This window comes from Lates calcarifer, linkage group LG7_2 (genome assembly GCF_001640805.2).
Source record: "Lates calcarifer isolate ASB-BC8 linkage group LG7_2, TLL_Latcal_v3, whole genome shotgun sequence".
NCBI lineage: Eukaryota > Metazoa > Chordata > Actinopteri > Centropomidae > Lates > Lates calcarifer.
The window spans coordinates 1,025,252-1,041,073 of record NC_066854.1 but is presented as its reverse complement, the minus strand read 5'-3'; the positions used below and the strand labels follow the sequence as shown (position 1 = coordinate 1,041,073).

General features: G+C 41.0%; 1 protein-coding gene across 17 annotated transcripts; it reads left to right on the top strand.

Moving 5' to 3' along the window:
* The first annotated feature begins 266 nt into the window (after window positions 1-266).
* On the top strand, window positions 267-15,728 carry LOC108873155 (uncharacterized). 17 transcript variants are annotated; one of them, XM_051065901.1, is made up of 18 exons: window positions 267-401; window positions 1,769-1,823; window positions 2,280-2,714; window positions 2,900-4,496; window positions 4,673-4,936; window positions 5,766-6,200; window positions 7,433-7,644; window positions 9,324-9,531; window positions 10,764-11,210; window positions 12,070-12,513; window positions 12,788-13,051; window positions 13,158-13,412; window positions 13,500-13,748; window positions 13,835-14,092; window positions 14,294-14,590; window positions 14,677-14,946; window positions 15,070-15,153; window positions 15,258-15,728. In XM_051065901.1, exons 3-18 carry the CDS (start codon window positions 2,324-2,326, stop codon window positions 15,322-15,324), a joined length of 5,742 nt encoding a protein of 1,913 aa, XP_050921858.1. In that variant the 5' UTR covers window positions 267-401; window positions 1,769-1,823; window positions 2,280-2,323; the 3' UTR covers window positions 15,325-15,728. The 17 variants fall into 17 exon arrangements, with proteins under 17 accessions (XP_050921858.1, XP_050921856.1, XP_018516802.1 ...); XM_051065899.1 differs by having other exon boundaries at window positions 7,433-7,852; window positions 9,085-9,531; window positions 10,764-11,002; window positions 12,306-12,513; XM_018661286.2 differs by having other exon boundaries at window positions 7,433-7,852; window positions 9,085-9,531.
* The last annotated feature ends 94 nt before the right edge of the window (window positions 15,729-15,822 follow it).

Below are 15,822 nucleotides of genomic sequence, written 5' to 3'. Positions count from 1 at the left end.
ATAGGAACTAATCTGATTTTTTAAAAGATAATTTTGCAGAACAAACGCAGAATCACCCAGACACAGATTTCTCAAAGTCAAACAAGCAATGTTTTCCATTAAGTCTTTTTCTGACCACAGTGTAAATAATTAGTTTTTCTAATCAAATGTTAGCATTATTGCATTTCTTAGCCTTTTCCTCACATGTGGCAGCTGGTCTAATGGTGACATCTTGTGGATGATAGTGGACCCTACAACCACTGAGAGCTCCTCCTTTATACAGGATGTGACTTCATGCAGCAAAAGTGAAAGTAAAGACAGACTGGGAAACAGTTAGGGCGGAAAGTTAAAGACAGAAAGGAGAAGAACTGTCTAAAATATGACTGAGGAATAGAAACTGTCTGTGACCCTGAGCCACACAGGTAAGATGAAGGAAGAAGATCTGAACGGTTTAAGGGTTTTACTCTGAAACCTTCACCTTTAGACTGTTTCTGTAGGTGAAGAAGAGACCGCACGTCTACTCTTCTGTTTCCACACCTGCCATTTTAAGAAAATACCTGTAGATGATACCTGTTATTTATTGTTGCATTACTTATACACAAGGTGAAGCTCAGCTGATCCGCTCTGTTTAAAAGTTTGAGCAACATCCCATCTTGTATAATCTAAACTATAACGAAATGGGCCATTTGCATCGTTAATCCCTTTACTTTTGGTACATTTGGCAATTTTGATGTCAATACTTTTGTACTTCTATTTTGGAACGTTTTAAATGCAGGACTTTTATTTGTAACGAGTATTTCTACATTGCGGTATTGTTACTTTTATTTTGTAAAATATCTCAGCACTTCCTCCTCCGTTGTTCATCTCTGTGCGGACAGCATGGCCACGAAAATCTCTGGATACAGATGGTTTAACATCACAAAACTATAAAATAGTTTCTTTTATCAAATATATGTACAAAGTTGATTTAAAATGTGTATTTAGTTACTTATTTTTTTTTATTTTGTTACGTACTATATTTGCGGCGTTGTTTTATTTTGAAAGGTACATAGCCGGGTGCGATTAACTAACTTGACAGTAACGGAAAAAGATAACAACCAACTAACGGTAATTCACTGTTGTGTTAATTTAAGATGAAGAAGTGAGGGTTTTTTTTGCCGCCTGTTCACGTCAAAACAAGGTCTATGTATTTTTTTCTGTATTTCTAAATACGTTAAACTTATTTTCTTGTGATACATTAGTTAGCTTTGTGTTGCTGTTAGCTAGGTAGCTTCAACCGTTGGCGCCGAAATTAACGCACCGTTTGGAGTCGACTTTTAGCCTTTTAGGCAGTGACAGGCGACATATTTTGTTCTTTCTTTTTCCTCTCTTTTGTTTGGCAATGTAGAATATATATGAAAATGAATGTGTAAGACAAGTAAATATCAGTTTACTTCTTCAAACGGTTACATAAGGCTACGAAACAGCTAACAAACTAGGTCATTAGCACAGTGAGCTAATAAGCAACATAGAGACAGTTTTCTATATTAATAATGAAAGACTAATGCTCTAATCCCGCCTAAAGGTTTAGTTACAGTGAGACCTGATATAATGAGTAATGTTGGGCATCTTAACATAACTGAAGTAACACTGTCCTTTTGTAGGTTTGGTGAATGTTTAACTGTAATTAATTATTATTCCAATAATTGATCAACAGAATATTAACCAGCAACTAATTTGACAATTAAATAATCCTTTTTTCCAGCTTCTCAAGGTGTTGATTTGATGCATTTTTTTTTCTTGTGATCAGGACAATCAGGTGAGCTGATGGAGTCCATCATAAGTGGAGACTATGAGGCTTATGTGTAAGTGTCTCTCTCTGATATACATTCTGTATTTCTCTGTGCATGGTGATGTTTCTTCTTTGTTACAACATTAATTTAGTTTTGTCTTTAAACATTTTAGTTAGTTGAAAAAAAGAAAACAATTCCTATGGCATGTTTCATACTAAGTGTTTCATAATGTACAAAAAGAACAATAATGAGTAAATATTTTATTTATATTTATATCATACTGATATTTGGGCATCAACATGCCAAAATGTTGCACATTATTCAAAAGCACACAGGTATCCATTTTGGATCAATACCATTAGAAGTGATGTTAAACTGTTGAATTGCTGTAGCTATGTGATGTTTACACAGTGCTGCAAAATGTTTCTGTTATTGTAAAAGATTTCAGATGTTTTACTGAGCAGTTAATATATCACAGGCAAAATAACTACTTTAATTAACATGTTATTTCTGGTATCTTTATTCCAGATGATTGAAGTTGGTCTGTGTGCAGGACATAAAGAAGTCAGGACATGGCTTGTACATCACAGTCTGCTGTAGATTACATCCAGCAGGCCAGAGTCCATCTTGTAAGAGAATTAAGGAGCCTCTCTGTGATTATAGAGAACTTGTATCAGCAAGAAGTTCTCAGTGATGAAGAGGTCAGTAAAATCCAGGCAGAGACTGATGACTACGATAAAACCAGAAAAATACTGGACTCAGTCATTAAAAAAGGGGAACAGGCCTGTTATGTGTTACTCAGGATTATTGACATGACGAGGAAGAGGACGTTAGGGAGGTCGTCCCTCTTCCCTGAGAAAAAGAGTGAAGCTTCTACTGGGACCAAGAAGTTTGACCTGCACCACTGGATCAGCTGCTTTTCTTTCAAGGAAGACACACACATGGATGTTAACTATTTACAAGGTATTTTCATTCTGAGGTCTGACTCTAATATTTCTTGTTATTATTTCTAATAGATGAGCTGTTTGTGTATAATTCACTGTTCTGTCTCTGAATGCAAATATTCATCCATTGATTAGAAAGAGTGTGAAAGGTCACAGCAGTGGAGTCACAGTCCATTTATTTACTCACTGTTGGTTTTGTTTCAGGTCCGAGGCCGTGCCACAGATATCAGAGAAAGCTGAAGTCAAAAGCACAAAAAATATCAAATAAGTTTTGGATGGCAAACAAAAATCTGTTTGAAGAGAGAAACAGGCCTGATCTGTCATACACACCACTTGTATTAGAGGAACAAGGAAACGTTTCTCCTTCTAAAATAAAGAAATTGAAGAGCAAGAAAAGCAAGATGAGTCGTCCTAAAAAGCTGAGGACGTACATCCCAGAAGACAAACCAGAGATTTCCCCCAGTGACCTGCTGAAAACAGATAAAGACTGTGTCTTGGTTGGGAAGCCTGGGATTGGAAAGACAGCACTGACCCATGAAATGTTGAAACTCTGGGCAGAAAGAGACGGTGAGGAGCTGGATTACATGTTTTACTTTGACATGAGAGAAACATCTGACTTGATGAAGGCCACGAGCCTGGAGGATCTTCTTTTCAGTGTGTTCAGTGAACCAGATGAAGGTAAAGAAGAGGTCTTAGATGATATAAAGAAGAACTCAGACAACGTTACAATAATTTTTGATGGAATCACAGATCTCTCTTCATCTGTGGTGAAGAGACTTGTAGATAAAGACCTGCTACCTGACGCAAAAATCATCATAACGTGTCGACCAGATGATGAAGAAGACTTCTTTTCTAGAGACTTTCGCAGAGTGGAGGTGAAAGGCTTCAGTGAGCGGTCCATAAAAACATATTTATCTGTGACTCTCGGCGAAGAACAGAAGAAAGTTTTAAACAACTTGGAGTTGTTGACTCTTTGCCACGTCCCGATGTACGCACTGATGGTGTCTGTCTGCTTCTCATCAGAAATCTCTCCACAGCCGTGCACTACAACTGAAATATACATTAATATTGTTCGTCTCTGTCTTAAGATGAACAGCAATAAAAAAAAAACCAAATGTCTAAATTTCTACATCAACAACAAGAGGGAGCAAATTCTGTCTTTGGCTGAGGCTGCTTTTAATGCAGCTGAAAGAAAAACTGTGATCTTGACAGACCTGTCCTGTGAAGACAGCTGTGTCCTTTCCTTCCTGAAACCTCTGTTTATCAAAGTTGCCCACACTGAGACAATCACCGCATATTCATTTCTCCATTACACAATGCAGGAGTTCTTTGCAGCACTGTGGCTCCTGAAGAATCCAGATAAAGTTCAGGATGTTTTTCAGCAAAGCCTGACTGAGGAGATGAAACACATGAGACATCTGATCCCTTTCATGTGCAGACTGTTGAATGAGAAGAACCCGAGTTTGATGACGTGTCTGATTCCAGCTGAGGAGCTCAGGAGTACATCAGACGGGTTCTTTAAGGAGCTGATCAACAAGGACAGAGGGTCTGATGTGGACATACTGTTCTTATGTCAGTGCTTGTATGAGTCCCAGTGTCCTGAAGCCTGCAGCGACCTTCTGAACACACTGGACTACAGTCTGGATCTCAGTGAACAGAGTCTGGATCCTTACTCCTGCTGTGCTGTGGCCTACGTGGTCTCTCAGTCCAAGGAGAGGAAAATCCATCTGGACCTTGAAAATGTCGTGATATCAGAACAAGGAATGAGGCGACTGATTGGCTGCCTTCAATGTGTCCAATGGTACGAGAGAGAGAGTGTTTTTAACTGTCAGATTACTGCTTAGTTACAACATATTTAATTTAGGAGCTGTGATACCATAAGTGAGAACAGAAAGAGGAAGAAGAATACAGTGAGAATGATCCTTGAGTTGGGTTGAGTTGTGTTAAAATGTTTTTGGATTATTCCTCATGTTACAGGTGTGACCCTCTGCCACGGCAGCTGTGGAAGATTTTCCTTCTCAGTGAAGAGCAGATGGACCACAGCAGCTTACTGGGCGTTGATGGGAATCAGCTGCACCTTCCAGTTGAGGGTAAAAAGCAGCTGTTTGAAGGAGCAGTGAAGGTCATGCAGAAGGTCACTACCAAGGTTAATGTGTGCCTCTACTGGGACAGGCCGACTCCTGTCTGTCAACACCTCTGTGAGTCTCTATTCGAGGGTTTGCTGCACATCAGTTCACTCAGGTATGTAGGTGTTGGTTTTGTGTAATGTTGATTTCACATATTTTAATTTTCCTTTTGTTAAACCATCAGTTTGATGTGGTGGATTTCCATCTTTCTTTGTGTTGCAGATCTAATCTATACTAATTATTTAACTTTAACTTACTAATACAGAATTAAAGCTGGTGTGAAGCAGCACAGCCTCAATAATAGTGAAGGTCAGACACTGAGTGCCAATCAATTCACTCAGGTTTATTTGCACCAACAGATAGTACAAGCTAACTGACTGTCCTGAGATCAACTGAAGAGCAAGTAGTAGTTGATTTGTAAACCACAGTCAGCCCCAAGATGGCAACTATTTTACATTCAAAGCCTCACCTCAGTAATGTTAGAGGGAAGGAGATTTAATAAGGTTATCACCACCTGAAATTCTAAATATTACACAGTTAATTCACCACTTAGTAAAAAGATCGAGCCTGTTTCCACACAACTCATCTGTTGATGGAAATATCACCATGGAATGGGTCTTTTCTACAGCCAGTATATTCTGAAACATTGTTTTTGTTGCTGACATTAAAGAGAAACCAGCTTCATAAAGGTGTGTGTGAGGAAGAACAGTAAAGTCCTCACTGCATGCTGATAGACAGAGAGTGGATGTTGAGGCAGAAATAAGAGAGAAGCTGCTGAACTGAATGTGCTGTCAGGTGTTATTGTTTTCTCTCACACAGACATAACACAGTATTAACACCATCTTTGTGTTCAAGTATAGAGTATGTTCTTAAATTTTAATATGATGCAGTTTTGCTGTACATGCAGTAAACATGTGTTTGATGTATTTGTTTTTATCGTGCAGCTTCAGGGTGACCCACAGAGATCCAGGATCAGAGGACCAGGAGCGACACCACGAGACACTGAGGAGGGAAGAAAAGAGACTGTTACTGGAACTGTGCCTGAAGGCAGCACTTCACAAAGAAGAAAGCTTTCACAGTGTAGTGAACAGGCTCTTCTCATTGTTCTCTGTCAACACTGACTTAATCAACATCCTTCTGGATTTTTATCACCATGTCAAGAGTGAGGGCTGTTCAAGTGTCATTCCAAAACTGAGGTCAGTTTTCCAGTCAGCTCCTTCAGTCTGGATCATAGACCTCTCAGAGAGAAAGACCTCCATCCTCCTGGAAGTGTTGAAACTCCAACCAGAGAAGAAACGAGTGGAGCTGACAGGCTGGTCAGATGAAGAGAGTGAAGTGAGGAGTCTCCTACAGTGTCTGCCTTATATCTCACAGCTCAGGTAAATGATTATCATTTTCACTAAGGCCTGTGCACTGAAGGTGCAAGAAACTCATTGTTTCTGTTGAGATTGTAATTATTCTGTTTCTCCAAAGTGCCAGGGCCCTTTCAACTGTTTTTGCAGCTTTAATTATTTCTGTTTACACTTGAAGCTGTCCCATCTGTTTTGAGTGTTTATAGATGAAGATGAAATTTCAGAACAAATTCCATACTACAGTTCACAAAAATATTTTATTCCTCTTTGTTGAGATTATTGTTATTCTGCTGCAGAAACACATTTTTGAGGGGCTTAGGATGCTTCAAAACTCACCAAATTGCCTTACATGTCAGACATGGTGAAGGTTGCAAAGTTCTGTAGTGACTGGACTCAGGGGATGGGCAGTGAGCTCCACAGCACGTCAGTGCTGAAAATGTTGCTTGGATATTCATGAGATTCAGTGAGTTGATAGTTCTAATCATTGTAATACATTTTTTAATACATTTTTCTTTTTACATGTTTTTCATCAGACAGGAAGTCAGCCAATTTGGCATTTGTTCAAAATTTTCATCTTATAAATACATTTTGGAAACCTGTAGGATGTGCATTAACTCTCACAACTTGATGATGAACACCCATGATTAAAGTACTTAGCACTTTGATTTGATTTGGCACATTGGCTCTCCAGCAGCCCCCGAATTACCTTTAGCATCTTTGAAGTGGTAGTTGTGCTCAGGCTCATTAAAACTTTGCATATACAGTACAGTATATCATAAGTAGCGTAACTTGATGTCTGATATGGGTCTGGGGCACAGGTGTGGCAAAACAGCCTGAGGGTGCACCCTGAAAAAATTAGCAAGGCATGAGTAACATTCCTAGACCTACAAAAGAGCCTTGGAGCTATAACTTAAACCCAACAGGAAGTTGGCCCTTTTGAATTTACTGTGCAATTTTAGTGTCAGTTTTTGCCACATACAGGTGCTATACTTTAACAAACTCCTTCTAGTCCAACAGTCACGCAGTTTCAGAGCCATGCCAGGTGAACTGCATTAACACTGTGGCTGCCACTGCCCCAACGGATACAAAGCGCCAGGGCCCTTTCAACAATTATTCACATGAAGCTGTCCCATCTGTTTTGAGTGTTTCTGCATGTAGATTAAATTATCAAAACAAATTTCATACTACAGTTCACAGAAACATTTGATTTCTCTTAGATAAAAACTAGACATCACATCTTTTAATCCTTGTGATTTCAGTTTCGTGCCTCAGTCTTCAGATCCTTCAGATGGACCCAGGTTCTTTGGGAATCTGCTCTGTGCAGCAGCAGAGAGAGAACAGCAGACAGGAGAGAAGATACTGGAGCTGTTATCATCAGTCTGCACATATCAAACATTCCTTCTGAAACAGAAATGGTGTGATTTCCTGTTGGATGTTTGCTCCCATGTGAAGGACTATGAGACTAAAACAGGTCTGAGAGTCCTTCCATCATTACAGTCAGTTTTCCGGTCAGCTTCTTCAGTCTGGATCATAGACCTCTCAGAGAGAAAGACCTCCATCCTCCTGGAAGTGTTGAAACTCCAACCAGAGAAGAAACAAGTGGAGCTGACAGGCTGGTCAGATGAAGAGAGTGAAGTGAGGAGTCTCCTACAGTGTCTGCCTTATATCTCACAGCTCAGGTAAATGATAATCATTTTCACTAAGGCCTGTGCACTGAAGGTGCAAGAAACTCATTGTTTCTGTTGAGATTGTAATTATTCTGTTTCTCCAAAGTGCCAGGGCCCTTTCAACTGTTTTTGCAGCTTTAATTATTTCTGTTTACACTTGAAGCTGTCCCATCTGTTTTGAGTGTTTATAGATGAAGATGAAATTTCAGAACAAATTCCATACTACAGTTCACAAAAACATTTTATTCCTCTTTGTTGAGATTATTGTTATTCTGCTGCAGAAACACATTTTTGAGGGGCTTAGGATGCTTCAAAACTCACCAAATTGCCTTACATGTCAGACATGGTGAAGGTTGCAAAGTTCTGTAGTGACTGGACTCAGGGGATGGGCAGTGAGCTCCACAGCACGTCAGTGCTGAAAATGTTGCTTGGATATTCATGAGATTCAGTGAGTTGATAGTTCTAATCATTGTAATACATTTTTTAATACATTTTTCTTTTTACATGTTTTTCATCAGACAGGAAGTCAGCCAATTTGGCATTTGTTCAAAATTTTCATCTTATAAATACATTTTGGAAACCTGTAGGATGTGCATTAACTCTCACAACTTGATGATGAACACCCATGATTAAAGTACTTAGCACTTTGATTTGATTTGGCACATTGGCTCTCCAGCAGCCCCCGAATTACCTTTAGCATCTTTGAAGTGGTAGTTGTGCTCAGGCTCATTAAAACTTTGCATATACAGTACAGTATATCATAAGTAGCGTAACTTGATGTCTGATATGGGTCTGGGGCACAGGTGTGGCAAAACAGCCTGAGGGTGCACCCTGAAAAAATTAGCAAGGCATGAGTAACATTCCTAGACCTACAAAAGAGCCTTGGAGCTATAACTTAAACCCAACAGGAAGTTGGCCCTTTTGAATTTACTGTGCAATTTTAGTGTCAGTTTTTGCCACATACAGGTGCTATACTTTAACAAACTCCTTCTAGTCCAACAGTCACGCAGTTTCAGAGCCATGCCAGGTGAACTGCATTAACACTGTGGCTGCCACTGCCCCAACGGATACAAAGCGCCAGGGCCCTTTCAACAATTATTCACATGAAGCTGTCCCATCTGTTTTGAGTGTTTCTGCATGTAGATTAAATTATCAAAACAAATTTCATACTACAGTTCACAGAAACATTTGATTTCTCTTAGATAAAAACTAGACATCACATCTTTTAATCCTTGTGATTTCAGTTTCGTGCCTCAGTCTTCAGATCCTTCAGATGGACCCAGGTTCTTTGGGAATCTGCTCTGTGCAGCAGCAGAGAGAGAACAGCAGACAGGAGAGAAGATACTGGAGATGTTATCATCAGTCTGCACATATCAAACATTCCCTTTTAATGACAGAGACATGGATGATTATGATCCACAATATCAGTGTGATTTCCTTCTGGATGTTTGCTCCCATGTGAAGGACTATGAGACTAAAACAGGTCTGAGAGTCCTTCCATCATTACAGTCAGTTTTCCAGTCAGCTCCTTCAGTCTGGATCATAGACCTCTCAGAGAGAAAGACCTCCATCCTCCTGGAAGTGTTGAAACTCCAACCAGAGAAGAAACGAGTGGAGCTGACAGGCTGGTCAGATGAAGAGAGTGAAGTGAGGAGTCTCCTACAGTGTCTGCCTTATATCTCACAGCTCAGGTAAATGATTATCATTTTCACTAAGGCCTGTGCACTGAAGGTGCAAGAAACTCATTGTTTCTGTTGAGATTGTAATTATTCTGTTTCTCCAAAGTGCCAGGGCCCTTTCAACTGTTTTTGCAGCTTTAATTATTTCTGTTTACACTTGAAGCTGTCCCATCTGTTTTGAGTGTTTATAGATGAAGATGAAATTTCAGAACAAATTCCATACTACAGTTCACAAAAACATTTTATTCCTCTTTGTTGAGATTATTGTTATTCTGCTGCAGAAACACATTTTTGAGGGGCTTAGGATGCTTCAAAACTCACCAAATTGCCTTACATGTCAGACATGGTGAAGGTTGCAAAGTTCTGTAGTGACTGGACTCAGGGGATGGGCAGTGAGCTCCACAGCACGTCAGTGCTGAAAATGTTGCTTGGATATTCATGAGATTCAGTGAGTTGATAGTTCTAATCATTGTAATACATTTTTTAATACATTTTTCTTTTTACATGTTTTTCATCAGACAGGAAGTCAGCCAATTTGGCATTTGTTCAAAATTTTCATCTTATAAATACATTTTGGAAACCTGTAGGATGTGCATTAACTCTCACAACTTGATGATGAACACCCATGATTAAAGTACTTAGCACTTTGATTTGATTTGGCACATTGGCTCTCCAGCAGCCCCCGAATTACCTTTAGCATCTTTGAAGTGGTAGTTGTGCTCAGGCTCATTAAAACTTTGCATATACAGTACAGTATATCATAAGTAGCGTAACTTGATGTCTGATATGGGTCTGGGGCACAGGTGTGGCAAAACAGCCTGAGGGTGCACCCTGAAAAAATTAGCAAGGCATGAGTAACATTCCTAGACCTACAAAAGAGCCTTGGAGCTATAACTTAAACCCAACAGGAAGTTGGCCCTTTTGAATTTACTGTGCAATTTTAGTGTCAGTTTTTGCCACATACAGGTGCTATACTTTAACAAATTCCTTCTAGTCCAACAGTCACGCAGTTTCAGAGCCATGCCAGGTGAACTGCATTAACACTGTGGCTGCCACTGCCCCAACGGATACAAAGCGCCAGGGCCCTTTCAACAATTATTCACATGAAGCTGTCCCATCTGTTTTGAGTGTTTCTGCATGTAGATTAAATTATCAAAACAAATTTCATACTACAGTTCACAGAAACATTTGATTTCTCTTAGATAAAAACTAGACATCACATCTTTTAATCCTTGTGATTTCAGTTTCGTGCCTCAGTCTTCAGATCCTTCAGATGGACCCAGGTTCTTTGGGAATCTGCTCTGTGCAGCAGCAGAGAGAGAACAGCAGACAGGAGAGAAGATACTGGAGATGTTATCATCAGTCTGCACATATCAAACATTCCCTTTTAATGACAGAGACATGGATGATTATGATCCACAATATCAGTGTGATTTCCTTCTGGATGTTTGCTCCCATGTGAAGGACTATGAGACTAAAACAGGTCTGAGAGTCCTTCCATCATTACAGTCAGTTTTCCAGTCAGCTCCTTCAGTCTGGATCATAGACCTCTCAGAGAGAAAGACCTCCATCCTCCTGGAAGTGTTGAAACTCCAACCAGAGAAGAAACGAGTGGAGCTGACAGGCTGGTCAGATGAAGAGAGTGAAGTGAGGAGTCTCCTACAGTGTCTGCCTTATATCTCACAGCTCAGGTAAATGGATTGTACTAAACATGACTTGAGTGAACATTTGTGGATCTGTGTTCTTACATCTACACCAACTCACTGTTAGTTTGAAGGTTCAGGTCATGTGATCAGTTGATCCACATCAACATGACATCATGGTGTGTAGTTTTACTGATGGAACATGTTTCACTCCACACAGCACAGTGTACTTATTCCTACATTACCCAGAGTTCCTCTTTAACTCCATCACTGTGTTAGTGTTGGATTCACTGTATGAGTCATCTGAAGAGATGTGTTAAAGTGCTTCACACTTTGAGGACTGAATCAGTTTAATATTTGATCACTAAATGTGAGGAGTCACTGATGCTGGATGGAAAGCTCATTCATTGGCTCCTCTGACTCTAAAACTACCAATAACTGAGCTGGAACTGAGCAGGATGTTTTAACAATGAATGATTCAGACCAGTGAATGAGAGAATTGTTTTTCTCCACTGAAATGAAATGACCTGTGATGATGAAGTGAAAGTTTACCAGTGGAAATCCTGATTCTGCTTCATTAGGACTTGATTCAGTTTAAAGAGTTTTACAGAATGATGGATGTTGAAAATTGTGGTGGAGCTTTTCAGACTTTGGATCTAATTGATTGATAAATGATTTGAGGATTGACCATTGTTGCCTGACATTCCTGGTTCCTTAAACATTGTGTGAAGTTAGTCAGTAAAAGTCACTGTCATTGTTGTTGAATGTTAGGCTGATTGATTTGACTGTATTCTGCTCATTAGCAGGTATTTTGTAGCTTTCAGCAGCTCCACTCCCTGTATGTCAGTATTGTTTGTCTCTGTTTCTGTTACTGACGTCATAACAACATGTTTTATTCTCGTTCCAGTTTCTCTCCCCTGTTTAAAGTCTCGAATCAAACCAGGCTCTTTGGGAATCTGCTCTGTGCAGCAGCAGAGAGAGAACAGCAGACAGGAGAGAAGATACTGGAGCTGTTATCATCAGTCTGCACATATCAAACATTCCCTCTGAATAACAGATACATGGATGATGATGATCCACAATATCAGTGTGATTTCCTTCTGGATCTTTTCTCCCATGTGAAGGACTATGAGACTAAAACAGGTCTGAGAGTCCTTCCAGTGTTCCAGTCAGTTTTCCAGTCAGCTCCTTCAGTCTGGATCATAGACCTCTCAGAGAGAAAGACCTCCATCCTCCTGGAAGTGTTGAAACTCCAACCAGAGAAGAAACGAGTAGAGCTGAGAGGCTGGTCAGATGAAGAGAGTGAAGTGAGGAGTCTCCTACAGTGTCTGCCTTATATCTCACAGCTCAGGTGAGTCAGATTAAAATCCAGCTCATCTTCACCTGTGTCATTTGTCCTTTACAAACATAATGTAGATAAAGATGAATGTCATTTCTCAGGTCAGTAATTATATGGCAGTAAATGGTGTTTTTGTATTTGATATTATCACAGCTAATAACACAAACAATCAGACTGATTCATCTCACTGTATCTTAACTGATCCTTGATGAAAGACATGTTATAACTGCAGTCAGTATTTAATTCTTGCTCCTCAGCTGTTTTCATCCATTCTGTTGTGTTTTAGCTGTGATCCAGATTTCTTCCAGAGAGTGTGTACGTCCATCTCTGTAAAGTCCAGACAGGAGGTCCAGCAGTTGGTCTCTCTGCTGAAGCTCCTGGACTTCACTCTGCAGTTAACAGGAGAGTTAAACAGGAAAACCTGTCGGACTGTGGGGAGAGTTCTTGGACTGTGTTCCTCTAATGTGGATCTGATCCTCACACCCAGAAAGGTGTCTGTCAGAGGAGCCTCCCTCCTCTTTAGACCTTCAACACAACTGCACAGTCTGAGGTACACAGTCACTTATTTACTGTCTCTTGTTCTGTAACTCCACCTGGTCCAGTGAATGTGTGCTCAGTGAGAAACTGTTTTCTCTCTCTGTGTCTCTGATTTTCAGGCTGTCCAGCCACATGGTCTTGCTGCTGTTTCACTGGGTCAGAAGAGGGAGGTTGTTCTGTCCGTTGGCTGTAGACGAGCTTTCTCTTGCCCCTGACAGAGCTCAGCTCTCAGACAGAGAACTGTTGAAGGTCGTCAGTGGTTTGGCGTCTCTGCTCAGATACTGTGCAGTCAGACGTTTAGACCTGACTGAGTCCTGTTTCCCTGCTCAGTGTCTCATTACTCTGCTGCTTCACCATGGTTCTCTAACAATCAGGTAAAATCTTTCCTGAGCCTCATGAATTCATTCTGATGAACAACAGTTCATGATGTACATTCATTCATTCTTCTGTTCAATCTGCAGACTGAGTGAAGAGAGTTTCCAGCAGCTGCTGACCCTCCTCCATGAGATCCAGGACCAGGACCTGACGTTGTTCTTCTTGTCTAAGGTTGGTGGAGACCTGAACTGCTGCTGTGTGAACTGGGAGCTTCTTCACTATCTGCTGCAGCAGCCGTCAGCTCAGACCATCACTGTGAACCTGAGGAAGAACCACTTCTTACAGGAGAACGTCACACGTCTGCTTCCCTTTCTGGACAGGATTTTATTGAAAAGGTTCATTTATTTATTTTTTACCTTTTACCAGATCCAGACCCACACACAGTTTTAATCACCTGTGTATGTGTTGTTGTGTCTTTCAGGTCCAGTCCCAGCTTTGTGTTGGCCGCTATCAGAGAGATCTATAAAGCTCAGACCAGTCAGATTATACCCAGTTTACAGAGGTCATTGGGTCATGTGATCAACCTGACCTGCAGAGAGCTGGACTCAGAGGACTGTGCTGCTCTGCTCTTCACCCTCAGACATAGTGACAGAGTTAAACTGAACCTGACGTGGACCTCCATACCCACAGAGGAAACACAGTCCATCCTCTGTTCTCTGGACAGAGTTTCTCAGCTCAGGTCAGACATCATGCTTCTCTCTCAGTGCTCAGTCTGTATCAGTTCACTCCAGCACACTGATAGAAAAGAATTATTATACAGTATGACAATAAGAGTTTTCCTTTAGATCAGTATTACTGATTATTGGTAACTGATACATGAAGATGAAATGTATATTATTATTATCAATAAATAGTTTCATTTGTTGTATTTCTGCATCAGTGTCGACAGGAATCTGCTGCTGAGGTTCATCCACTGCTGCGCTGCCTCTGACGTCCTGCAGGAGGCAGCATCAGATCTGTTCAGGACTCTCCAGCACAGGTTGGATCTGTCCTGCTCCTCCTGTGTGCAGCTGGAGGATCAGACTCAGACTCTGGGTCTGACCGGTGACGACTGCAGGGCCGTCTCCACCGTCCTGAGACACAGCACCCAGCTCTCACAGCTGGACCTGAGGGACTGTGAGGTGGAGGACAGCGGACTGGACCTGCTGTTTCCTGTCCTCCACAGAGTCCACCTCAGGTGGGAGAGACCACAGACTGACCTAAACCAGAGAAGAAGCAGGTTCACTGTCATGTTGATGGTAACAGTCTGTTTGTTCTGTTCAGAGCCAGTAAAGCCGTTCTCCTCCAGCTGCTGTCTCTGGTTCCTGTGAACCCTGAGGGGGACTCAGTGAGACGGGCGGAGTCTCTGTGTGCAGCCCTGGGTGGAGAACTGGACCTCAGTCACACCACTCTGGATCAGAGGGCCTGTGGAGCTTTGGCTCTGATGCTGGACTTCTCTGAAGGACTGGAGGAGCTCGACCTCAGTCACTGTCAGCTCACCGACCAGCTGCTGCTCACACTCATCACGCACCTGCACAAAGTCCACGTCCTGGAGTGAGTGTCTCTGTGAAGACTGTCCATGATGCAGTGTCAGCTCTGGTCTGGGTGGAGGTGGAGGTGATGTACAGTCACAGATGAACCTCTGTGTCACCTGCTGTGTTTGTGTTCATGTTACAGTTTGAGTCACAACAAGATCACTGATGTTTCCACTGACAAGTTACTGCAGCTGGTCTGCATCAACCCTTCCACTGTCACTGTGAGGTGAGTTTACAGAGACCTCATTCATAACCTCACATCAGTTCATACAGGTCCATGTTACTGTGGCTGAATGATGACGTTTGCTCTCTGCTCTGTTTTCTCCCCAGACTCTTCGGTAACAACATCGTGGACAGAACAACCTTCAAGAAACACACGCAGTTTGAAATATGGTGAACCGGTCGTCAGTGAGGTGGTAACGTGATCGTCAGGGAATCAGACCGATCATGAGACGATGATGTTACTGTAGAGCAGGTCTGAAGCTTCTGCTGAAGCAACGATCATGATTATTATTTTGTTTTATTGTGACAAAACAAACAGGCCTTAACTGTTCTCAGGGTTATGAGCAGACCTCATTTATCTTTTACCTTTTTGTATTTTATGGTAACTAATTTTTAACATAATGACAAAGTAAAGATGTAGTAACGGCACAATCAGGAGAAACACAGGTTCAGTATGTCAGGGTGACAGGATGAAAATAATCTTATATTTAGATAATCAAGAGGAAGTCATTTTCTCTCTTCTATTTAAATGATGATTTTCAGAGTTTTTCCTCATTAAAATACCTAATTTACTGTAAACTGTAGAAATCTGTGTTTTATTGCAAACAGAAACGGTGACATTTGGATAATTCATCTGAAAATCTGTTTCAGTCAGTTACACACTGAGTAAATT

Excerpts from the sequence above, each read along its gene's own strand:
- LOC108873155 (XM_018661286.2), top strand. The coding sequence starts at position 2,324 with ATGGCTTGTACATCACAGTCTGCTGTAGATTACATCCAGCAGGCCAGA. Across the intron at positions 4,497-4,672 it reads TGCCTTCAATGTGTCCAATG|GTGTGACCCTCTGCCACGGC; the intron begins GTACGAGAGAGA and ends CTCATGTTACAG. Across the intron at positions 6,201-7,432 it reads CCTTATATCTCACAGCTCAG|TTTCGTGCCTCAGTCTTCAG; the intron begins GTAAATGATTAT and ends TTGTGATTTCAG.